Source organism: Octodon degus, unplaced genomic scaffold (genome assembly GCF_000260255.1).
Source record: "Octodon degus isolate 3935 unplaced genomic scaffold, OctDeg1.0 scaffold00126, whole genome shotgun sequence".
Lineage (NCBI taxonomy): Eukaryota > Metazoa > Chordata > Mammalia > Rodentia > Octodontidae > Octodon > Octodon degus.
This window is the reverse complement of record NW_004524702.1, coordinates 3,016,848-3,042,621: the sequence shown is the minus strand read 5'-3', so window position 1 is coordinate 3,042,621 and position 25,774 is coordinate 3,016,848. Positions and strand designations below refer to the sequence as shown.

The window sequence follows — 25,774 nt, the reverse complement described above, 5'->3', positions numbered from 1 at the left end:
CACAGGGAGTCACTATGTGACTCTTACGTTTGAAAAAGAAGTGTCCTAGCAGGACTCAGAAGGCAGGGATATAGGGTGGGCCATGGCTGCAGCCACTGAGGCAGGACACCTCATGTCCCACAGATGCTGTGAAGTGCTCCCAGCCCAGCACGGAGAGGCCGAGGTCACCACACTGGTTTCTGCAGAGAAGGAACTTTCTGGAAGGTTAACTGACTAGGGACAGTGCAGCTCAGATCTCTCCCTGGCAGCAGGGGAAGTGGGCTCAGGGACTCGGGGGCTTCCTGGGCCGTGATGGGAGGCTGCTGCTCCTCCCTGGGCGTGATGCAAGGAGCGCTGTGGCCAGGCAAGAGTGCATTCTGAGCTGGACCCGGGGCCTGGCGCCCAGGAGTGAGGATCTGAGCATGGCAGTGGGGACAGGAACAGCCAAAGATCAAAGCCACAGCTACATGGAGAGGAGGCCCCTGCTCCAGGCTCCAGTGTCACCTTACAGAGTGCTGCCTGGCAGTGGTCACAAGGGCCACTCCAAGCACGGGGCAGGACAAGGCAGCCGAGAGAGCGCAGGGCGACTGTGGCTCTAGATGGGGACACGCTCCTTGTCACGACGCTCCACTCCACACGACCCCTGAACACATGGCTGCTTCAAGGACCACAGTCTGGACTTCAGCCCTGTGTGGAGACGACGAAGTCTGTGCCCCTGGCTCTATCGTCCGTGCTGCTCCTGGCCCTGAGGACTCCTCTGCTATGGCCTGGCACAGGTGTGCAGCGGCCATGCAGAGGCCGCATCCTGGGGTCTCCCCTCAAGTTGGGGACATTCAGTCACTTGGTGTGGGAGCTGTGCTCCTGGGTTCAGGGACTGAGGCGGGGCATGTGTAGGACCCGAGGAGGGCACAGGTGTGGCTCTGGTCAGGCGCAGGCTCCAGTCTGGTTCTCCCTGGATGGCCCAGGTGTGACCTAGAGGGCAGGTGCTGAGGAGACACAGGAATCCCGTGCCTGTGGGAGGTGGGGACAGGGCATCTCCTTTCATGTCCCCCTGGGAAGCAAAGGCACAGAGGCCCCGCTGGTCTCCAGTGTCGCCTGACTTCCCACACCTTGAGGCCACGTGAAGTAACAGCTGGACCAGGAAAAGGTCTGCGCTGCACGCGGCTGATGTTAGGTTACAGTTCTGAGACAAAATCCACTTCAGAACACTGAAGTGTCTACCTTAGCTGATTTCAGAAATGGTAAATCCAGATCTAATTTTCTAATCCGCTTTTCTATTTGACCCTTGAGAAACTGCTCACTGCTGTCACCTGGCTCTGCAAAGTCTTTACTGCCAACAACATTTGTTACATTAGAAAACCAACTCCAGCATAATCCTCTGGCACAGTTATGGGGCGAGGCGCATGAATCACAATGAGTCAATACTTCTTTTGAATATGCATTTGCACTTAAATGGATCAAGTAATTGTTTTACATAAATTCAGGACATATCTAGGGACTAATTTCAGTGACTTTATATCCTGATGCTTCCTGCTTCCTTCCACAGTGACAACCACAAGAACGGTCCCCAGCTGTATCTGCTCAGCCTCCTGAGGAAGGGGCGGAGGTGGGGACGGACCCAGGCTGAGCTGCAGGGGGAACCTGCAGTCATGGTGCTTGAGACAGGTCTTGCCCTGCTGGGGCCACTATGGGGTTAGAGTATCTTTAAAATGAGAGGTGACAGACAGTAACTCTAAGGGACCGGAGCCAAAAAGGGTTTCCAAGGCTGGGGCACAGGGTGGTGGGGCTGTGGGAGCACAGAATCCCTGTGCCCTGGGCAGCAGGCAAGGGCACTCCTGAAGTTCTGGCCCCAGACTACAGGACAGTGCGCACCGCACCACAGCCAAGATGGTCCCGCCTGGCAGGGCTGACGCTACCAACAGGCGCAAGACCTTCACTTACTGTGTATCTGGGTGCTGGGGTGAAGCTGAGCCTTTCACGGGCTAGGTCTATCCCTCACCTCTGGGCCTCCTGCCGGTCTCCACAGCGGCCGTACTGCAATGGGTTCCACACTTAAATCCCTGTTGGCAAGGATGCTCTACGAGGCAGCACCAGCCTGCTCAGGACATGGCTAAACCACACATGCGGAATGGACGTGGTACGTGCTTCCCCATTACTCTTTCTTAGGCAAAATTTGGTCGTCTAATTTCTTCTACCCAGTCATGTTTTAGACACCATGTGTCCTTCCCGCCTACACAATATGCGTGTGCACATACAACCGCGAAGATGCATGTTGAACCGTGTTACATGTGGGTACCACGTGTGAGCCAGCCCTGCCTATGCACACTCGGCTGGCTCCAGACCGACACTCCCAGACATAAAATACAGCCTCTGGGAGAACACCACCTCACAACGCACCAGAAATACGCTGCTTCTGTCTAACATCATCCTCGTCGTGCCTACCCATGATTTGGACTAGGGGATAAAACCTCGTCTTTCTGCTAGGAAATTAATTTTAAAAAGTCTTCCAAGGCAGCAGTTAGAAATCTACCAAATTGTGATTTAAATGAGCCACACTGTTCCCTCCTCATCTCTTTTCTAGAGCGGCCGAGCACTGCGTCACTTCACGGCCTCTCTATCCTTCCAATTCCAGGGGATGCACAGGTCGCCATCCTGCAGGACCGAATAGAAGTGGGACACGCACAGGCGCATGCCACTTAGGGCGGGCAGCGAGCATGTGGCCAGCCGCTCCAGGCAGGCCACCATCTGCCGGCTGGAGACGCTGGGCTCCTTGTACAGCTTCTCCAGGGAGAACTTCTGTGTGGAGGCTCGGACCAGTGTGTCTTCGATGTCCTTTAACCTGCGACACAGAACAGAAGCAACGCTGCCCTGAGGCCACGCAAGGAAAGAGCGTGGGAGGCAAGTGTGTCTGCACCAGGGCTGTCGCTTCCCGCTCACAAGGTGAAACTGGGGTCCGAATAAAGCTGCACGGCAGCCAGACCCCCAGGAGGACGCGCTCCTCCTCCTGCACCCCCGGCGCGCTGGCAGTGTCTCGGCCTTCTCCTCCTCTGCCCAGTCCTCCCACCCTGGGCGAGCTATGCGCCCTTGGACCTGGCTCCGGGGACCGCCGTGGTACGGCCTCACGGCTACGTGGGACCCGCGTCGCTGCAAGTGTGGTGTCACACGCTCCCCACTAGTCCACGTCTGAGACGCAAAACCCAGTGAATAAATGAGTGCCCAGTGTCCTTACAGGGGCCCCTCCTGTGCTGGGTGCTGAGTCCCGAGTCCAGGAAGCGGACAGGCACTGGGGTGACAGGCTTCCCACGGCCCCGTGCTGCCCCTGAAGCAGGGAGGACACCAGTTTGCTACATAGCGCTTTTTCACTCGCTCAAAAACAATGTGGCTGAGCAAAAAGCAACCTTGTGCTGGGTGCCTGCCAACGAGTGTCCCACTCCTGCTTATGAGGCCCAGTGTTGCGTCTCCTGTTCTCTCTGACGCGTGGGCCGCAGCCTCCACTGTGCTGACCACAGGGTTAAAGTTCTCAGCACCGCAGTTCTCTGCCAGTGTACTTCTGCCTGCTGTGCTTGGAGCAGGAGTGAAGTACCACGCCAAGGAGCCCAGACAGCACGAGGGAAAGGACGCTGCCTGCAGCCTGCCCTCCCCTCCAGGGCAGTCACAGCACACAGCCCCTCATCTCAGTCTGAAGAGCATTTGCCTCAGTGCAGGCGCCCGGCAGCTGGATGTGGAACATCTGCCGCCTGCACCCTCATGGACCTGGCCTCTCCTGGACAGGTGCCACTGCCCTTACTGTCCTCAGAGATCTCTGCCCCACCCCCGCGTCACTGTGCTCTTGATGCTGCTGCTGTGGTTTCCGATGGTTCCTGACAAGAGCCTGGCCCCAGAACAATGGGGTAAGCATGGGCCACGTGGTGGGGGAAGGGCAGTACGCCTCAGAACCACCAGGTCCCTAGAAGGCTACCCTGGCAGCAGAGGGACCCTGTCTCCAGCATGGCCACCTGAGTGGAGGAAGCTCCCTGGGCTGGCACTGCTCCGGCTGAGCTCCTGCACAGGCCTGCTGCGGGCACCTGGGCTAAGCCCTCAGCGCTGGAGAGAAGTAGGTTTTAAACATTCCTTTTTGCCCTTCCTCAGAATTGCTCTGCGTTCTCAGGGGCGGGTGGGGTGCCCAGCCCTACGTGTGTGCAGAGCAGAGTCTGGCTCACCTCCACAGAAGCTGCCACTCCAGAGGGCAAGGGCTCCTCTCCCGTCAGAGGAGCTCAGGCGCCTGACACCGGAGAGCACCCGATGGTGACCAGGGCGTGCGGCGCCCCGTGTGGAGCTCAGGGGCAGGTGCGCGGGCTGTTTCGCAGCAGCCCCTTCCACCTCCTGCACCTCCTTAAACATTTTCGAAGCACAAAGACCCCTCTTTGGGAACAATGTGTGTTTCTCCTCACCACTCACTGGAGAATTTTTTCTGATACCTCTGTTGTTTCTGTTCCTGGGGTGAATTTTGTATGTGGAGCCTCACTTCTCAAACCGAGGCCACAGTGTGGCAGAGGCAGTTACTCTATTTACAAAAGGGCCGCGTCTGACCTTGCGCAGGCGGGCACATGGACTCCCTGCGGTTTGGTCAATTCCTGAGTGCTGCTATCATTTCTCTGCAGAGCCAGGCCAGGGCTCCCTCCACGCCCGCCTCTCGTACAGTGTCCCCCTACTTCAGACTCCCAAACCTGACTCTCAGAAGTCAGACTGACGCTGGGCGTGGGGGGAGCATGCCTGTAATCCCAGTACTCAGGAGGCTGAGGCAGGGGCGCTGCTCTGAGTTTGAGACCAGCCTGGGTTCCACAGCGGCCAGCCTGAACTACACAGCAAGACCCTGTCTCAAAAATCAATAAAAAGCAAAGTAAAACTAAACCCGACAGGAAGTCACACTGAGCACCGGCGTGCGGAGGCGGCGCACTCACCGCTCTCTCCTCTTCAAGCTCTCTCGGGCTTTCTGTGCTTTGCTGAGCACAAACCACTGCAGCTCTCCTGGGTCGCACAGTGTCGGGATGTCGAAGTGCCCGAGTTCGTGCAGGCTCGGTGCACGCCGGTCACTGAAACACAAGACATGGGTAGACACTGTACGAGAGGCGGGCGTGGAGGGAGCCCTGGCCTGGCTCTGCAGAGAAATGATAGCACAAGACAATAGACTGCAGGCTCTGTCCGCTCCCTGAGAAAACGTGTGAATGGTCTTCTCCTGCCTGAATGGATCACTATGGGCCTGGGCGATAGCTCAGTAAAATAAGTGCTTGCCTTGCCAGCACAGGGTCCTGAGTTCAATCCCCGGTACCATAAAAACAAACAAACAAAACAAAAAAACCCGCACATACTGAATGGATCACTATGGAAACCCATCCTAGAAATACAGCATATAGCACCGACAGAACCCCAGGGGTTCACTTTATCAGGATTGTGTTTCCTAGCCCTGCTGGAGCCTGCACCCCAAGAGCCGTGAGAGGCACAGGAGACGGCACCGGCACCTGGGCATTGCGGCAGGGCCTGTGGACACGGGCCAGTTGCTAATTCACCCTAGCACACCTCCTGAGGGGCGACCCCGCCACTCCAAACACCACTCTAGGAGCGCAGTCCATGCTGTGTACAAGAGGGCTGCTGAGCACCACACACCGAGACACAAGGCAGCCCACGGCACCCACAGGCAGCTCACAGCACCCACAGCAGCCCACGGCACCCACAGGCAGCCTGTGCAAGGGACGGTGTCAGCCGCTCACCTGCTCAGGATCATCTGCAAGCCACGGAGACTCTGAGGGTGGAAAGGGATCCGCCTTTTCTGCAGCCTGCTACAGAACATATCGAGGAGGGAGTAGTACTCCTCAATGGTCAACTCGGGCTGCAGCTCTTCGATATAAACCACTTGGATGCCACCCAAAAGCCCACTTATGCGGTCTTCTAAAAGCATCAGCTTCCTCCGGAGGTCAAAATAACTTGGCAACCTTTCGAAAAGCTACAGCATTAAAAAAAAAAGTTACTGTAATTACTCAGTTTTAGGATCCTAATAAATAGCACTGAGAAAAGTCTAAGAAAATTACTTTTCTAGAGGAAAATACTTCACATAATACTAGAAAGACTAATACTTCAAAGAAAGCACCCTATAGGGAATTTTACACAGGAATTGAATAGAATGAGTGAGTCTAAGTACTAACTTAAATATTTAGGTAGAAATTGTGAGCACATTTAGAGTAACTCAAAGTTTTTAGACATAAAGTACACGCATGTCCTTCAACTCCTACTCTGTTGTCTCCGCATGCAGTTTCTTTTTTTCTGTCACGTATTTAGTGCAGGGTCTATAGGGTCTCACTATGTAGACCAGACTTGTGATCCTCCTGTTTTCGGCCTCCCAAGTGCTGGGATTATAGGCGTGTGCCACCACGCCCAGTCTCAGTCAACGGCTCAGTGCACCCCGGGGGCGGAGCTGGCGCGGCAGGCCGGGGATCGAACCCCAGCTGCTGTGCTCTGTCTAGGCAGGCGCTTTAGTCTGCTGAGCTCTATCTGGCCGGCCCTCCTGTATTTTCAATCAACTGCATGTGAATAAAATGCAAGCACTAGGGGCAGCTGCTGTGTGCTCAGCGGTGAACCCGACACCGCGGCCACGGATTATGACGTGTCAGGGCCTGAGTCAGGGTCCCTGGAAGCAGCCGCCATGGCCATCCGGCTTCTGCAGTGCCATGTTGGCATGGAGTTTGAGGGTCCAGGGAGCTCCAAGGAAGAACCATCTTGGAACAGGGAATGGGGTAGAGGCGGTGGAGGGATGTGGGGTGCGTGGGGACAGGCGGCAGGCTCCTGGGAGGTCAGGGCAGGGCGGCACGGCGGCAAGGAGCTGGTTTCTGCGGAAAGCCGGGGTCCGTGGACTGAAAGAGGAGGGCACCTCAACTCCCCTCAGTCAAAGCAGGAACAGCACGCGTGCTCCAATGACTGGTAGTCTATTCACTGCATTTTGTGATTAGAAACTGGATTTCCTGCCTTTGATTTTCCTCTTGATGGGACGTGTATTTAAAAAACTTTTTCTCTTTCGGTCCTGGAGATTAAACGCAGGGCGGTGTGCGCGCCAGGAAAGCACACCCCTCCTCATCTACATCCCCAGCCCCCCTTATTTGCCCAGGCTGGCCTCAAATGTGCAGTACTCCTGCCTTAGCCTTAGCCGGGCGCTGGCTGTGTGGAGCTGGCTGCACGCACGCCTCTGGCCTCCGCAGCCACTGGCTGTGGCACTTCCTGCCACGCTCACCCTGGCTCATTTTACGCTGTTACCACTGCTGCCACACAGGTTCCTGCCAGACGCGCCGCCTCCCCAGCCTCGACACCCAGCCTGTTCCCTGGGGGCCCTCAGGGTGCCGCAGCCCCGTCCCTGCTGCTCCCCATCCATCTCCCGTGCAGGCATGCAGTCACGGGCCTGTGCGCTCCGCACCGGGTGCCAAGCTCTCCTGCCCGGTGCCCGTGCTGGGCCACAATCCCCACTCTACTGTGACCTGCCTCAGCCTCCCAAACGCTCCAGGCCCTGGGTGGTCTCACTTTCCTTTCAGCTGCTGGCTGGGTGAGCGGGGAACAGTGCCAGGCCTCTCCGCAAGAGCCACACCTCAGCCCTCAGGGCAACAGCTTTCGGGCTCTGTGACCTGCACACTCTCGTGACATGTGTTTTGTGTCTTGCGCTTTCCTGGCTGGATGGGCCTTTAGTACTTTACTGATGAATGCTAAAAGGTCTGCGTATTTTCTAGATACAGTGTTTATTAGCTATGTGGCTTGCAAATATTTTTCACCAAATATGGGAACTGGACAGAAACCGCACCAGAGCAGACCATTGAAGGCAGAGAAGGACGCAGAGCGGCACTCCCCAGCCGTCATCAGGGCTGCAAACTCAACTCACGATCAAACAGCCGTTGCCTGCTGGGCCGCTGCCTGCCAGAAGTCTAGAGCCAAAAAGTCTGTCCTCAAAGCCAGGCATGGCGGCCTGTACCTGTCGGCCCCGCTGCTCAGGAGGCTGAGCTGCGAGGGTTGCCTGGGTAACACTGGCTGTCTCAAAACAAAACCAACTCTAAGTATTAAATCAAAATAGCTAGCTACTTTTCGCATTTTCTTAAACAGTAAAAATAACCCTCCCCAGGATCTGCCAATTCTCCTGATTACGCAAGACAAGCAAAATGTACTGTGCTTGAACGTTCACGGCAGCCTTGTCTGCAAAAGCCCCAAACTGGCAGGATCCAACTTCCAGCGAATGGAGACAGAGACTGGGTATATTTAAACCACAGCATGTTATACAGCAATGAAAAGGAGCAAACTAAATACACATCAACTATAACATGGAACCTCAAAATGAAACAGAGAAGCCAGGTGGGAAAGTATACACGTGTGCAGAGTGTCTGCGATGACTCGGGTGATCTCTAGAAAACAAAGCGACAGTGCACAAAGGCCAACCAGTCGCCTGGGATGGGGGTGGGGAGGAAGGAGGGCACAAGGGCGACACCCACTGTGCAGAGCAGGCACCCCCACCCTTTGGACTCTGTGATGGCCCCCTGCGCAGTTGCATGGCAAATCTCCCTGGGGCTGTGCAGGACCGTGTGTGGTCACAGTGCCATCAGAACCCAGTGGGCGGGAACCCACCAGAACCCAGGCTTCCCGCGGTGTGGCTTCCTTCTGCCTGAGCTGGCCGCCCCCACGTCTGTACACACGGCACCACGCAGGCTGCCCACTCACACCAGAGGCCACTGTGGGGCTCCCAGCACCCTGCACAGGCTGCAGTCTGCCCGAGCCTCTGCGCGGGCGCCCCTTACCTTGGTCCAGTGGTGGTGGACGTCCACAGTCCCCAGCATCACGTGGCCCACCGCGCTCATGCCGGAGCGGTCCGTGAAGACGAGTGTGCATCCTGAGGAGGAAGCACAGCCCTGGTCATGCCCGAGGCGCGTGTGCTCACAGCTCGCAGAGAAACATGGTTTGCAGAGGAGGCCGGATTCCGAGCCCGGGACTATTTATGGGGTGCTGCTGGGATGGGGGGTGCCGGGACTAGGGGTGGGTGATTACTAAATCAGTCCACTCACTGGTCTGGCACCACCCTGATCTTGGGAGCTTGAACACAACATAAGGGGCAGAGGAGCCTCAGCCTGCTGCTCTGTGGGCTCCTGCCCGCCGTGGCCGTTCCTGCTCTGCAGTGCCCTCTGCCACCCACCCTGCCCTGCAGAGCCAGCCGACGGTGGACCGAAGTGCGACACCCCGGACACAAATAAACCTCCTGCTTCCCCACTCCGGGCGCCGGGCATTCAGTCTCAGCAGTGAGAGAAGTGACTGCTGGTGACAGGAAGGCCTGCGCTTGCTGGTCTGCTTCCCGCCAGGGCACGGCCGGCGTTTACCTCGGGCTTGCTGGAGCGTCTCCAGGTTCTGCTGCGCCAGGCGGCCCAAGCTGTGCAGCTGGCTGCAGCGGTGGGCGATGCCCCAGCTCCTCTGCCACCTGTGACAGACACACGTGAGAGCCACCCCTGCCGCGGCTGGGTCGGCCTACACCACACAGCCCAACGGATCCCGTGTGCAGACACAGCCTGATGTCTGGGGCTGCCACCAGAGGTGAGTGCGTGGCTGCTGTGCCCAGGTACCCAGCAGCCAGAGCCAAGCAAACACACGTCGCCGTTTCTCTTTTAAAATAAGACACAGGGCCTGCAGGGGCAGAGTGGTACTACCGTGCTGCTCAGCACTGCAAGGCCCCGGTTCTCAGCCTGGCGCTGCTGGGCACAAGAGCAAAAACCAAAACAAAACCAAAAAGATGTTTTTGAAAAACATTTCCTCCCCCTGTTGTACAATGTTGGTGTTTTTTAGATTTAGGTTCTAATTTGAAATTCCAACTTATTTACCTAATTTTAATATATCTTTATTTATTTAGGAATTAGTTTTTTCTCTTTTTTTGTACCTGATATTGAACTCAGGACCTTGTGCTTGCCGGGCAGGCACTTATGCTGCTGAGATATCTCCCTGGCCTTTTTGAGACAGGATCTCACTATGCAGTTCAGGCTGGCCTTGAGCTTACTTTATAACCCAGGCTGGTCTTGAACTCACAACATTCCTTCTGCCTCAGCCTTCCGTGGGATGGGACTAAAGAATTAAAGAAACTATTCTAGTTTTCTTACTCTAGAGAAAGTACCCACACACCAAGTACCTGCTGACCCAAGACGTGAACGCTGACTTAGTGGCAATGTGGATGCTAAGCTGAAGTGACACCAGGGAGGACACAGGCAGCCTTGGTGGGACCACAGAGCCCACCAAATCCAAGCCCACACCTCTTTAGCACTGCGTCCTCCAAGCGGAGTGGAGCCCTCTGAAGGGTTTAGGTTTGACTGTGACACCCTTGGCTGTGGACACTTCTGACTACAGTGGGAGTCGGAACCAGCGAGAGAACAAGTGAGGGGCTGGCATTCAAGGTGGACTCTCAAAAAGAAAAAAAGCAAGCAAGCAAAACTCAAGTTGCTCCCTAACCCAACACTAATGCTGATGGACACTTTTTGATAAGACAACCCCCCCTCCCCCGCCCCGCGGAACTGGGGATTGAACTCAGGCCCTGTGCTTGCCAGGAAAGCGCTTATTCCACTCAGCCATCTCCCTGGCCCAAAAACTTTCTTTTAAGCAAAGATCAGTAATAAGATTTCAAGCTGGACGTGGTGGTGCATGCCTGTACTCCCAGCAGCTAGAGGCCCAGGCAGGAGGATGGCCTTATATCTGAGGCCAGGTTGGCCTCCACGGTGAGTCAAAGGCCAGGCTGAACTACAGAGCAACAGCAATACCCTTTCTCAAATCCACACCCCACAAACAAAAAATAAACAAAAATGATTTCATGGCACCAGGGAAATGGTTCTGTGGAATAAATGCTTCCTTGGCAAGCGCAAGGGCCTGAGTTCAATCCCCGGTTTGGGGAAAGAAAAAAAAAAAAAAAAAAAAAAAAAAAAAAAAAAAAAAGATTTCAAAAGATAAACTTCTAGTTTTTTATTATTATTATTTTTTTGGTCCGAATGCTTTCAGGGCAGGTTTGGCTGGCTTGAGTTGTGGGGATCGAACCACAGCAACCTGAGCCTGACTGCTTTGTTGAAGCAGCCACTTAAAGAACTGAGCTAAGGGGCAGGGCCCCAAAAGACAAACCTTTAGTTTCAATTATTTGAAATGTAAAATTTTTCAACTAACAAATCTACCAAATACTGTTTAATAATGGTCTTGCATAGAGGCTGTCAGGAAGTCCAAGAAGTGTCACGAGCCACAACATTCCCCCGCTGGCGTCTTGGTTCACCTTCCAGCAAGCAAGAAGCCCACGCCCAGGCGTAGCCCTAGAACGTTCACGGCTCAGAACCCCTTCGCCATTCTTAAGAACTCAGAGCTCCAAGAAGCTTTCACTTATGCGGGCAACAGCTACAAACACTTCAGCCTGCAGCAAAGCTGGGAAATTTCTCTACAACCTAGTAAAGTAATGCTCATTTTTTTATTTTCCCAATCGGGTCTGGTCTGATTTGACAGAACTTTAGAGCCAGAGATGTATCTTAGGGGTGTAGCACCTGCTTGGCAAGTGCAAGGCCCTGAGTCTGATTCCTGGTACCAAAAACTATAGCAAAAAGTTACTTTTGTGCACATGAGCTTGTTTCCTTCGTAATTTATAAGCAACAGCATTACCTTGTTTTTATTTATTTATTTCTTTATTTTGTGTGTGTGTGTGGCCAGCTCAGCCCACCAGGGGGCGGGGCTGGCTGGCATGTGGTGCTGGGGGATTGAACCGTGGTCTCTGTGTTTTGCTTAGCTCAGCTTGTTCTAAGTAGGTGCCTTAGACCACTGAGCCATCTCACCAGCCCCATTACCTTGTTTTTAGTGAGAAAAGTCTGTCGCCAGGCTGCTGCCGCCGCCTAGACCTGCCATGCTCCATGCCCTGAAGGTGCTGCCTCAGCCCGAGGGGTCCCAAGGTGTTCCTGGGATCTGGTGTGCAGCCATCAGGAGGCGACACTGGGGAGGGCCTGGCCACTGGGCATGTCCCTTCTGGTCGAAGTGTGCCCTAACAGGGACACCGCGCTTCCCCTTCTGCCCCTTGCTGCTTCCTGTCCGGAGGGGGCTTGCTCTGCCCTGACCCAAACGCAGCAGGCCCATGAGGCCTGGGTGCAGCCTCTCTCCTCAGCTGGGTCATCTGCAAATCTGTTACAGTGCTGGCAGCAGCCCAAAAACCAAATCATGGCCGCAAGTCTGTGGATGAGATAAGCCACTGAAAGCTCTAAGCGCGCCACAGGCTGTGCACGCAGAGGCTTTGCTCTGAAACCTGCATTATCTGGAGAAGAAAAATGGCACCTATGGTGCCCAAGTAGTCGCTGGGCTCACTAAGAGCAAAGTGACATGGGTGACATGAGGGTGGGAGAGCAGCAGGGGTGCCGGGCGGGGCAAGGGGCAGGACTGGCGAGTCCACGCCACAGCCCCCGCTCCTCCCTCCTCAGGGCGGGAGACCGTGTGGCCCCGTTTCCAGCACCCTTCCTCGGGGGCCGCAGAGGCGGCTCCTAAGCTCACTCTCTGAAGCAGTAGTCACATGAGGTGGGGCCACGAGTCGCCACTCACTTCCTCTCCTGTGCCCATCCTTTACACCCAAGCAGCAGTCTCACCTGATCAGGGCATTGTTATCTGTTATGTTGCCTGTAGCGGAAGGGAAGCGCTATGTCCCATACCGACTTATGTCCAAAGAGGTCCAGCCCTAGGCCAAAAGTGCCAGTGCTGACACCTTCGATATTTTTATATTTATTTATTTATTTTTTGCAGAACCGGGACTTGAACTCAGATCCTTGGGTTTGCCAGTCAAGCACTTACCCTACTGAGCCATCTCCCTGGCCCCAACCTTCGATATTTTTAAAAAGTAGTAACAGTTTTTTTTGCACAGCTCAGCACTACATCCATGAAAGGCCAACTGAACAGTATTTGGCTATCAGAAAATCACAGTGACAGACACGCGCAGCGGCTGGGCAGACCCGGCGGCTGGCCACCACGCGCTCCTCTCAGGTAGGCCCCCCCCATTACCTGATATCGGAGAGCTGCAGGAGGTTAGACAGTTCATCTTTTAAACGTCCTAGTTCTCTTCTAAGAGGCAAACTATTCTTCAGCTTTTTAACAGCAATGTTCCCATTGTTCTCTAACCAGGATCTAGAAAGAAAAAGCAAGCGTTTTGCAATGCAGGCAACGTAAATACTGCAGCGCTAAAAGACATCAATTACCTAAGCTTGCTCCAGTGCCACTCAGCTCTCAGCCAGACTGACTCTGGACGAGCCGTCCTCTGGGGAGGCCTCGTACTAAAGGAGGCCGTGGGAGCGCTGCCGGTGTCGGCCACGCCACGTGCTAGCTAAGACAACTCTTTCTTTGTCCCTTTGAGACAGGGTCTCGCTGCGCAGCTCTGGCTGGCCTTGAGCTCACTCTGTAGTCCAGGCTGGTCTCAGACTCGAAGCGATCCTCCTGCCTCAGCCTCCTGAGTGCCGGCTTACAGGCGTGCACCACCATGCCTGGCTGACAACTCTTTTCATTCACTAGACAAACTGAGTCACATAAAATCTGTCAATAGCCTGACTGACAGGTTTTCTAGAAAGAATTTTTTTTTTTCTTTTTAAAGACACAGTATCTCTACATAGTTCAGGCTGGCCTCAAGCTCACAGTGATCCTCCTGACTCAGCCCTCTAAGCGCTGGGATTACAGGCGTGCGCCCCTATGCCTGGCAAGGTGGGCTAGTTCTTAAGAAAGTAAAGGTTCCTCTAAGCCTTTCTTTCTCTTTAGTGTATCCCAACAGCGTGGAGGCAAAGGGCTTCACCTAGGTCAGTCGCCCGCGAAGGGCAGAGTAGGAATCAGCTGCCGAGGCGGAGTCTTGTGAGAGCAGGAGAGAAACGCAGATGCAGCGGCCCTGCGGGTTCCAGGCTGGTAGGATCTGGTTTTTGTCTTTGCCCCCATCTTGGACTTTAGCAACTGGGCTCTTGGTGTTTCCTGCCCCGTGTGTCTACCCAGGTCCTTCTGCCCTCGGCCTGGCCGCAGACCCGCATGGCTCCCATCCTCCTCTGCACTGCTGTCCTTCCACTCAGCCCACCCAGGTCTCGATTTACTTCTCTTTTTTTGTGGCACTGGGATGGAACCCTGGGCCTTCGCAACTCAGGAGAGTCTTGCTAACTTGTTCAGGATACAACACACCAGCTATGGGATAAAATCGGCTTAGTAAAAACACGTCCTCTAGTTCCTGTTTCTTGGACAGCGTCCTCAGTGGCCTTGTATGGAGGTGTGCAGGCTGGAGGGCCCGGGCCTCCACTGAAAGCTGCACCACAGCTTCCGCTGGGGCTCCTGGCATCTGGGCTGCAGGGCTGGGCACACCTGGGGCAGCAGTGTCCAGGCCCAGCCGTGGCAGAGAAACGTCCAGGCAGACGCGGTGCAAGGATAAAACAGACAGCACAGTGCGTCACAGCCCCGGCCAGGGAGGGCTGCAGGAGCATCCGGGTCTTCAAGATGGTTCACAGTCTGCAGGCTGAGCGGGGCACCATGATGGCCATTTCGAAGGTGCCAGGTGTAGTGACTGGCACAGTGCCAGGCTGAGAATAATCCCGGAACCAACCCAGTCGCCACTGAACTTCAGATACACTGACGCTGCATCTGGATACGGTGTAGTGGCAGGCAGCCAGGTGGAGAAAGTCCCTGCCAGGAGGGAAGACAGCTCTAACAAGGGTGAACAGGAGGATGGAGGTGGTGGGTCTGGAGGACCGGTCACAAGTGACCTGGTGACAGGTGGCCTAGACAGCAGGGGGCAAGGCAGGGCAGGCCCACCAAATAGGCACACCAGGGTCCTGCAAAGAGCCAGTGTGCCCAGCATGGGACATTTGTCCAGGATGCCCACGCTGGCAGCAGGGGACCACAGGAGAGGCCTGTGTAGGACAAGGCTGGGCACCCTGCCCTCTATTTAGGATTTTTTTTTTTTTTTTTTGCTCCGAATGCCTTCAGGGCAGGTTTGGCTGGCTTGAGTTGTGGGGATCGAAACACAGCAACCTGAGCCTGACTGCTTTGTTGAAGCAGCCACTTAAAGAACTGTGCTATGGGGCAGGCCCCACTGCCCTCTATTTAGGACACGGGCAGAGTCACAGTCCTTCCCACAACCCTTTGTGTGTACTGGTACATAGTCTGTCCACTCTGCATAGCATGTGGTGAATCTTAATCCACCTAATCATTGTCAGATACTGCACTGTAATTCCTGACCTTTCCTCATTTGATGTACTTTAAATTATGGAAAAGATAGCATGACAAGGAAGTTATCAAGTGATACACTGTGTCCGGGTTGAGGAGAAAATGTCTTACAATACACACCGCCCTAGTGCGCGTGCAGCCCAGTGGCAGAGTGCTGGCTTGGCGGGCGCAGGCCGACTTTGATCCCCCGCTTCATTAAAAAAAAAAAAGAGACTGAACCATATTTGCACATAGCGGGCATGGTGGCACATGCCTGTAATCCCAGCACGTGGGAGGCTGAGGCAAAAGGGTCATTACTGTTGAGTTCAAAGCCAGCCTGACCTACAAAGTGAGTTCAAGGCCAGTCTGAACTGAACAGTGAGACCCTATGTCAAAAGACCGAAAAAAAAAAACAAAAAAAAAACCCAAAATTTAATTGTACAGTTATACATTCATGACTTGGTCTTGGACCTTTTTTTGGTGGTGGTGGTGGTCTGGGGGGCTGAACCCAGGGCCTGACGCACCAGGCAAGCGCTCTGCCCCAGCCAATGGCCTGTACTTGGCTTTGGGATTCTCACAATTAGTATCCAAAGATCACCAGGTTGAGTTCAACAACTTCTGTGAACAAATGCTAAGTGCTCTGTGAGCCAAGAATGAAGGCCCTACATAGCCAAGGTGCTGGGTTTCTGCCGGCGCACACACCCTTCCCAGCTGACTGCCAGGCCTGCGGCATCCAGAAGCTTCCGAAACCCATTCCCTACCACCCAGAACTCGGCTTCCAGGAATAGGGTGGCCGCCGACTGCAGGGCAGTGACAGCAAAAGGGCCTGGCCACCCGGAGGACTCAAAGTCACTGATGCACAAGGAAGGTGGGGCCACGGAAGCAGCGTGGAGGGCAAGGCGGTAAATGTCTGGTGAGGGAGAGTGTGCAGCCCCCGGCGGGTAGGTCCTCCAGGGAAGACGGTGATGCTGCTGTGGGGGAGCCTGGCGCTGCACGCTGGATCTTCAATGTTCCCAGCCAGGGTGTACCTTCAGGAGGAGGAACCGTGAGGGGCAGAAGCTTCTGAAGGGGACCTCCAGGGAGGGCGGCCTGGGTCCTGCCCCTTCCTGTTTGTCTTCTGCTTCTTGGATGCCATGGACCACATGGCCTTGTCCATGGCACCCAGCCACCACAACCACGGTCATGGGCCAGACGCTGGGGCCAGGAGCCCAACAGATCTTCACTCCTGTGCTGGTCACCTCAGTCACAAACACAAGAGGCCCGGAGCTGCGTTAATACAGGGGCTGCAGTCCTAGTGCCTACGGGAAGGCCTGCTGGAAAAGGTGTTCGGTCTGCACTGCAATTCACTCTCAGGATCCAAAGGAGAGCAGAGGGTGCTCTTTTCTTGCTTGTGTTCAGGGCAGTCCTGTCCGACCTTCCAGGACCTTCTGCTCCAAAGCCACACTTTTTAAAGCTAAACTGAACTCAGTGTTCACAACAAGTAATGCTGTAGTTCCGGTAAATGAGTAAGACCTTGATGCTCAAAATATAACCTAAGGGCCCTGGATATAAGTATTAAAAACTAAACACAATTCTGTTGCAATGCTCTGTCAGTATTCATTTCACGTTCTGAGGGAAAGGAGAGGCTTTTTTTTAGCTGATAATAAATGGGTTTTCCTCAGTGTCTGTCAGGATAAAGCTACTGAAAACTGGACTGAGAAACAGTGAACAATAAATTAGAGTCCAATTTCTCTAATCTGAATTTTCCACACGGGCAGAAGACTTAGAATGGCATTTTTGCAGCTTACCCTGCTAATGTCAAAATAGTAGTTTGAATTTTAAAAAGTAGAGCTTGGAGGAAACCAAGAACTCAGCAACAAAACTAGCTCATCCAAACATGAGCACTTTCTTTAGGGCAACACATTTCTTACTACGCCAGCAGATATAGTACAGTGAAGAGTAAGAAGACAAACAATGACCCTTTGCGCTCATCCTTAAGCCATTTCTGTCACTGCCACTGTGTTCAGGCGCCTCACATTTCCATATGCAACTAGAGCGTCTCTGTAAGGAGCCACACACTCCTCCTTGTCCCATGTGTTAATTCGGGCGAATAAAGGCACCGCTGGGGTCTGCGGGTGGGCGAAGCCGGCCAGAACACAGGCCTAAAACATGCCCCTGAGCCTTCAGAGCGCGTGCCTGTCAGGAGCAGTGACCTAGGGAAGGTGACCACACCCCTCTGTTGCACTGCACGATCCCCATCCCGAGGAGATCATAAGGACGCGCGCGGCACACGCAGGACCCGGCGGACACTACTCAGCTAGTGGGACCGGCTTTGCTCAGGGTCACGTGGAGCCCCGTTCTTGGTTCCAAGTCCTAGGGATGACCTTTCACAGTGGCAAGTGCTTAGGGCCCGCTCAACACCAAGATCCGCACAAGGCCCAACAGCAGGCTGGCTGCTGCTCTGAAATCTCTAACACCTTAAGCCCTCAGCTTAAAAAGATGCACCAAGTGTCAGCTGCGCTCTGTGCCTGGTCTCATCTAACTCGCTCTGTCTACACCACTGGTCCAGATGTGCCCAAGCCTGCTGTGCGCGCACGGGGTGGGCAGTTTTTGCGTGGCCTGGGTGCTGCACTGTGGCGCTCTCTCAGCTACGGCCCCACCTCCATGCGTTTCCCATCTGATGGGGTCTCTAGGTCGCTCCTTTCCAGGCTGGGCTTGAACTGTGAGCCCTACTGCAGGGCCAGGCACCTCCCTCCCCACCGCACTCAGTGCCACTATAGCCCCCCGCTCCTGGGTGGAGTTCACCTTATTCACTGCTCCTGCTGTTCTAGGCCAAAATGAAGTTCACCACTTCTATCCCACCGGGATGGGCTTCACTGCTGCCCTGCCGCTGCTTTGAGGCAGGTCTTGCCACGCTTAAGGCTGGCCTTGAACTCACGGCGCTCCTCCTGCCTCAGCAGTGCTGGGATTGCAGGAGTGCTACCATGCCTAGCTGGCCGTACTCCTGTGCCTCATTAATTCTGGTCTATCTCAGACTGGTTTCATCTGTTTTGTTTATAGCAGACAATCTGAGCAATTAAAATATATGCATTTAGGGAGGTGATTTATCTATCAGTTATGTACATAGACAAATGTCACCAGGCTTCCCACACCAATATATCACATACAGCCTCCAAGGTACTCTCGCCTCCCTTGCCAGAACGGCCTCTGCCACCTCCCCGTCTCCTCAGCCTGATCTGGGTGAAATGAGCTGGTGCAGACAGTCACAGAGCAGCTTCCAGGCCTCTGGACAACCGAGTGGGAGTCCTGGGCTGCAGTGGCTGCCGCAGACGCAGGCCAGCAGGAGCTATGCGGGGCCTCGGTACGACGTTCACAAGGACATTAACGGGGCCTCCCAGCAGCGCACGCTGAGAAAGGCTTTGCGCCGGGCCTCTGCAGCCGAAGCGTTCTCTCCAGCATCGGGTCAGGATGACATTTTTCTAAGGCCTCTACGTACGGACGGCTACACTGAGGCACGCTACACCTCGACTCTGTAGAGAACCTACGAGCGCACACAACGCGTGAAGCTGAGGACTCTGTAGTTCGCAGCATAACCCTTTTCCATGCACAAGGGGTTGTGAACAGAATTTTAACAAGTTAAAAACAATCTATTATATGCAATATCTCACATGAATCAGAAGACAAACACAGCTGGAGTATTCTGGTAACTTTAAGAAATATGACCTTTCTATAACGCTTACTGGATTAACTCTGCTGACATGATTACTCTGCCTGCAAAACTAGACTTCAGTGTTAAACAGCAATTATTAATAGCAGTTCAGGTAAAACAAACCTGTACGTACGTTAGGGTCGTTTCCTTTCTGGAGAAGTGCTCGGGATCTTGGTCAGGGTCCTTGAATCCAGTGAAGGCGTAGTAAGACCTGTTCCATTTGATGGGCCTATCGGGTGTCCCCTTGGCTTCTCTGAGAGGCTGGGAATGCACATTAGTGTTCAAGCTTTGGATATGTTCCACAGATAAACTGCAGGAGTTGAGAATATACAATACTGTGCTTAGCAGGTCTCTGGTGTGCAAAGTAAATTTGACTGCTCGAAATCCTAGAGAATATAATTCCCCCAAACAATTAATACAGATGATTATTTGCTCTACTTTGAAAATAGTTTTGCATGCAACATTTATACAAAGTCTTTTACAATAGTCTATTACTGCTTACAATTAACATTACTGGGAAATTACATGCAAAATGTAAAACAATTTTCCTTCTCCTTTCCCTCATGTCACCTCTCTACTAGCGGGGCACCTGTGACTAAACCCACCCCTACTGCAGAGGGTAGCTGAAACGTCTTCAATGCTGCCTGAGAACCGGACCTCCAGGGAGACAGGAGAACTCTCCCTCCTAAGAGCAGGTATCCACTGACAGCATCTTGCACGGACGGCAAGCACAGCGGCATGGTGACAAGTGACACACAGGTGGCACCATGACAGTGCAGATGAGCATGGTCTGCTGTCCAGTCTGGGTGGTCACGGAAACCATCCCAACTGTTCTTGTGGGTTGTAAGGTCCTCCTCCTCCTCTTCCTCCTCCTCCTTCTCCTCCCTCACTGTGCTGCTAGCTATGCAGTATTTTCCACAGTGACTGAAAGGTACTAAGTGCTTGAAAGCTGGTGCTTCGCACTCTGGTTCTGGGGTTGGTGAAGGTTCGCAGCCAGCACTCTTGGGTCACCGCAGGAAAGCTGGCGCTCCTTCAGCTGGTGCCAAGTGAGGCTGGACCTGCGGCATCAGCGCCTCAGCCCCACGCCCAGCTGCCGCTGGCACAGCCTCTGGTCTCTGGCAAGCCCAGGCCAAAGGAGGTCAAGGGCAAGGGCTGGGTCTGAGCTGACACCAATCAAGTACTTTCTCCCCAACAACATGCTCTTCTCCTTTTTAAATGGTTTTTAAAATTAGTTTTGAAAATTATACAAGTATTAAGTACATGCTTGCTGTAAAATTACACACTAGTTATAAATACATGTGCAAAGCCCTGCTGCAGAAGCCGTGTCGCACACACTCACATCTCACTAGATGCGGCCAAGGCTGCTGGGCAGGCAGCTGTTCTTGCACAGCTGAGGCATGTGGCTGGCTTCTGGCCACGCGTGGCTGCTGACAGGCACGTTGCAGAGCACACTGGCCACCCTCCCAGCTCGCGTGGCTGCGCCGCGTGAGCGTTCCTGCAGCCACCACGCAGTCAGACTATTTCCCACACAGGAAGGGTTCCTGGACAGTGCTGGGCTGAACCTGTCCTCTGCGCTTCTGTGTGCTGCTACAGGACACGTGTGCATGTGTTCACAGACACACAGCCACTCAGCTGGAATTGCTGTTTTTATTTTTTGAGGCAGGGTCTCCCTGTGTGGCCCAGTCTGGTGTCAAACTCATTATGTAGCTGAGGCTGGCCTCAGATTTGTGGCGATCCTCCTGCCTCAGCCTCCTGAGTGCCGGGATTACAGGCACATATCCCCGCGCCCGATGGGCATTACTCCTTTTTGTTAGGTATGTGGTATCACTCTGGAGAAGACATCCTGGACTCCCGCTTGTCACAGTGTTGGTGACACTCGTCCCTCCGCAGGTGTCAATCAGCCTCACGCTTTCAGCAGTTGTGAACAGTCCACTTAATGGATGCAGCACAGTGAATGCCACCAGCCGTGGTGGACACAGAAACCGCTCTCAGCTCGCCTCCATTCCAAAGCCCGACACGTCTTCTGGTCCTCGCAGCTGCTGAGGACACTGCACTTCAGACTGTCCTCCGAGACGCAGCTTCTGCTTGCCACACAAGCCCACAGGACTCAGGGGACACAAACTAAGGGGGGTTTCCACTTGGCCCGTCTGATGGAACAGTGACAACTACAGCAGCAGAGCTGTTCTATCAGAACTGTGAGGTAGGAAAGAAAGACCCAGACTTGTGCCCTGGAGGGTAGAACACAGCAAGCCCCTTAACACCGCTAAGCACTGAGTAAATCTGTTTCTCGATCAGTTCATTATTTTAAAAAATCTTTATTTATTTGGTACAGGATCTTACTACTCAGACCGATGGGAGCCTGTCTCAGCCTTCCCAGAGCTGGGATTTCCAGTCACCACATCCACCACATCACTTGGTTTTGGTGGCTAGCTCGGTGTGGGGCCGGCAGGGCACGCGGTACTGGGGATCAAACCCTGGTCCTTGTGCTTGTCAGGCAGGTGCTTAGCCCACTGAACTATCTCCTTGACCCCAATTTTTTTTTTTAAAAGACAAGGTCTTGCTATGCAGTTCAGGCTGTCCTTGAACCCACTATAGGGCTCAAGATGGTCTTGAACTTGCAACGATCCTCCTGCCTCAGCCTCCAAAGTGCTGGGATTATAGGCCTGCACCACCATACCTGGTTACTTCATTAATTATTTAATCCAATAAAAGGCTGCTGTAGAGTGGGGAGGACTTGTACCAGAATGTACATTTCCTTTACTGGATCCCTGCATTTCTAGAAGAGCCCTTTGCAGTTTTAGAGAAATAATTCCAAGCACATTCTAGGAAGCTTACATGAATTTATACCCCTAAAGTGTAAAGATGGTATCTCCCTATATGGGGTCATTTCTAGTAAAAAGTGAAAAAAGTTTTTCTTTATGGATAGTAAGAACTCTTTATACTACTCAGACATCACGCTTTCTCCCATTTCCAATCTTTTCTGTAACCTATTTTGTTTAAAGACTAGCTTGGGGCCGGGGAGATGGCTCAGTGGAAGAAGTGCTTCCCTAGTAAGCCCAAGGGCCTGAGTTCAATCCCTGGTGCCGAAAAAAAAAAAAAAAAAAAAAAGACTAGCTTAACAAGTTAATCATTAACTGAAAGTGCAGAACCTTTTGTCTTTACTCTGAGCTCGTTATAGCTGTATGCTTCAGAACTGGTTTACAGAAAGCTAAATCTTTAGCTTGTTCTACAATTTACTCGAACAATAAAGCATATTTTTTTATAGGCCACAAAAAATGTGAAGCTGAAGCCGTTACGAGGCCTTTTAGGAATTTCGAAGCATTCCTACGGCGCGCAGCTCATGAAGCGTCACTGGTGAGAGTCTCTGGTGAGCACTGTGTCTCACAACCATCTTAATTATCAACGTAAACTTCTCGTATTCTAGATGAAAAAACTTAAAGATTTTGATTTTAATTTTATAATAAGACAAAAATGTTAAAGAAATACACGCTCTACACTGCCCTCTGAGCACTAGCCTTTGTCAGCAAAGGAGAAGAACGTGCGCCAGCACATCCTAAAAGGACGTGGCGTGCGAACCGACGACCGTGAGACACACGTGTCCCAGCACCTGCTCTGCCGGTTTGCAAACCCAGCTCCTCTGTACTGCACTGAACATCTAAGCTGATGGTATTCTCAAAGGAGTGACTGTAGCTCCAGAAATGAGCCTAACTTTCCTAAATACATAAAAACGAACACAGTTTGGTGGTGTCGTCTTTATTTTTAAAACTGTTAAAAGGTATAATCTGCCTCTGTAAGTTTTACCTGTCCTCTGGGAGAAATCATGAACTCTAAGCCAATCACTATCCATGGGCTGTTTCTTCAAGCCCAGCCCAACCTCAATGCTAAAGAGCAGGGACGTTTATTAAACCCTTACGAACATTTGGTTTCACACTAGCAAAACACTGCGTCTCCTGAGACTCCCAGCTAAGTGGCGCACTCGTAATGACTCAGACAAAAATGATTCTGTACACTTTAAACAGAACTGCATCACAGAATGAAGAACAGTCATCACTATTCACACAATTGTTCAGTGTAGCTGTCCCTTTACAAAGGGCCAAGAGGGGATTTTTTTTGCTGAATAATAAAGAGGAGCTATTTTTAACGAAATTCTAAATCAGAGTGAGAAGGAGAAACCATCAAGAAAAGGAGTCTGTGTTCTTTGCTCTTCCACATTCGGTCATAGAAAGACGAGGACGGAGAGCACTGGGCGGTGGTGGCCCGAGCGGGCGGAAGCTGCCCTCCACGCGGCCTCGGCCTGCCTGCTCGGAGCTGGCGCCCGGCTCCCGCAGCTGGGGCAGCCGCGCGCAGAGGCGCGGCCTGTGGGTTGCTACAACGGATGAAGACCCGCAGGCCAAGTCAAGGTCGCACAGCTTGTCTCTGGCAGCGCTGGAAAGATTCTAGGTCTCAAAAGACTATCAAGTTCTGTGTCGTGCAATAGTTTAAAAAAGATTAGAGCACATTTTCTGTTTCAGTCTTAACTCACAGAAAGCTCTCAGGGTATCTTGACTTGTTATAAAATGAAGTCATTTCCTCAAGGACCATCACAGTGATACTTGTTTAGAGACAGGGCAGGCCCGCCCGGCTCTTCGTGCAGTACAGCCTGACTGGATCATGACTCACGCAGACATAAGAGGTACAAGAAAGAAAGCTGTGAGCTGCAAGACCTCTTCAACCCGGGACTCCCACAAAATGCTTTTCTAGAATCTGACCAATCCGTTTCTAGGCTCCTGGTGGGTCGCTGAGCCTGGAAAGATTGGTTAGATTCTAGAAAAATCACACACTGGCGCTGTACCTACCGAAAGAGAATGCGAGTGGCACTCTCAAACGCATCAGTCCTTCCAGCGCCGGCACTGCCAGGCAAGCGTGCAAATGTGAGCTGTTACGCAAAGCTAAGCAGCAGCACCAAAACGGCAAGGGGACAGGCACCGCACCGCTGCGGATAATAAAGCGTGAGGCGCACAAAAATGGCTTGTTCAAAGCTATGCAGCTAGGAATAAAACTGGCCTCAGCTCAGCGACACTGTCTGCAGTGGTCGGGGCTTCAGAGGGTGGCGGCACGGCCAGACGAGCGGGCGCATGCAACGGGACTCTTCACGGGCAGAGTGGAAACACAAAGCCACCTACCGGAAGAGTTAGGGGATTCCTGGCCGTCTGAGGACGCCTGGTCTGTGTCTCTCACATAAAATGTAAGCGGAGTTGGTTTCAAAGCCTTGGTGCCTGGTCTCTGCAGGTTTTCTAAGTAGGCACTTAATCTCTTCAGAGAATTTTCATTGACCTCCTGGAAAATATCAACAGTGTTTACACAAAAATGAGAACAAGAAAATCAAGTAGACAGTGGCCTTCCAAATGATACTGAGGGTATAAAATAACTTAAAATTTACACACACTGAATTCTGTAGCTCTTTTTTTCTGTTTTATAGTGCTGAGGATAAGACTCGGCCCTGAGCATGCTGGGCCAGCACCCCACCCTGCCTTGTGTGCTCTGTGGAGACTGGACCCAACCTCGTGCCCGGCAGGGAGTGAGCACGAATGTCGGAGTAGAAAAACCACCCGCTGTGAGCACTAGCAAGTACCTCAGTGCTCCACAGCCAGAAGGGGAAAACCCAACTCTGCCCGAACAGTTCAAAGGACAAACACCTGCTAAGTCCAGTTACATTCCTATACTTACATCCAGTGGCATATTCCTAGTATGCAAAAAATTTTTTTTGGTGGACCTGGGGATTGAACTCAGGCCCTCGCGCTTGCCAGGGAAGCGCTTATTCTACTGAGCCATCTTCCCGGCCCCACAAAATGTTTTTGCACACAAAAAAAACCCCACCTAAAACCCAAATGCCATGTACACAGTAAGCAAAGCCATTGCAACTAAAAGCTCTTCCACCTCAGTGGGTGAAGACGCTACACTCAGTGGAGCATTACGCAGCCAAACAAGAGCATAATGCAAAATGGAAGACGCCTGTGGATGGGGGATTTCAATGAAATCATTTTTTCTTTTTTTCTTTTCAGAACCAGGGATTGAACTCAGGTCCTTGCGCTTGCCAGGGAAGCGCTTATTCCACTGGGCCATCTCCCCGGCCCTTAATGAAATCATTTTTGATTTTCATTGAAAAAATGAAATCATTTTCATTTTTTTTTTTTTTAAATGTTTTTAGTGAAGGATGGCATAAACAGTCACGCTTCTCCCTCACAGGCTCCTCAGGCGTGGCGCAGCCTCCAGCTAGGTGGAATCACTGTCTGCTCACTACTGGTTGCCGGCTTGGGTGGGAAGGCCCCCTGCACCGAGGCAGCGTGGCCCTGTGCGGGAGACCCGCTGAGGGAGGACGGGTGCCGGAGCACTCTGCATACAGAGGGGCACGAGGCATCCAGCTGTTTCTCCCCGGAGGAGCTCTGGGTGTCGCCGCTGCCTCGGCTTCTGTACAGGTTCTGCGGCAGACCCTCAGCTGCTAGTGTCCTTGCCACTGCTTGGCAAAGACCCCTCTATCTTCTGTCGAGAATCTTTTGGCCACCTGAGAAGGACACGAATGGGCCACTGCTGCGGGTTCCAGACCTTCGGCTAGAGCCTCTGGATCTATAGCGTTCGGCAGGCCTTTTGCGCACCTGCGTCTCACTCTGTGGGGGCCACTGCAGGCCAATCTTGTCAATTTCTGTGCCCTGCATTCGGTCCGACTTGGAGCTGTGCAGACTGAGGTGCCTCATGCGGGCCCGCAAGCCCTGCAAGTGCTACTGCAGTCGGTGTCAGCCCCGAGAGCCCTGTGCAGGGTGGGCGCACTTTCTGCCAGTGTGCAGAAGTGTTTTAGGTCTGTATTCTATTCTTGCTGCGAAGAAGCAAAGCCGCGGCAGCCCTGCCTTGGAGAGGCAAAGCCGCGGC

General features: G+C 53.1%; 1 protein-coding gene across 2 annotated transcripts in view; it reads right to left on the bottom strand.

The window, feature by feature from the left end:
* Positions 1-1,404: 1,404 nt before the first annotated feature.
* The window catches only part of Tcaim (T cell activation inhibitor, mitochondrial), a 27,199-nt gene continuing 2,829 nt past the window's right edge, over positions 1,405-25,774 (bottom strand). Inside the window, exons 3-10 of one of the 2 annotated variants that reach the window (XM_004640665.2) lie at positions 24,034-24,187; positions 19,005-19,257; positions 13,018-13,140; positions 9,351-9,448; positions 8,778-8,869; positions 5,727-5,959; positions 4,920-5,051; positions 1,405-2,818 (exon numbers count right to left, since the gene is read on the bottom strand). In XM_004640665.2, the coding sequence (XP_004640722.1) occupies positions 2,578-2,818; positions 4,920-5,051; positions 5,727-5,959; positions 8,778-8,869; positions 9,351-9,448; positions 13,018-13,140; positions 19,005-19,257; positions 24,034-24,187 (1,326 nt within the window). In that variant the 3' untranslated portion in view covers positions 1,405-2,577. Of the gene's footprint in view, positions 2,819-4,894; positions 5,052-5,726; positions 5,960-8,777; positions 8,870-9,350; positions 9,449-13,017; positions 13,141-19,004; positions 19,258-24,033; positions 24,188-25,774 lie in introns of both variants that reach the window. The other variant, XM_023700725.1, reaches the window with a different exon arrangement.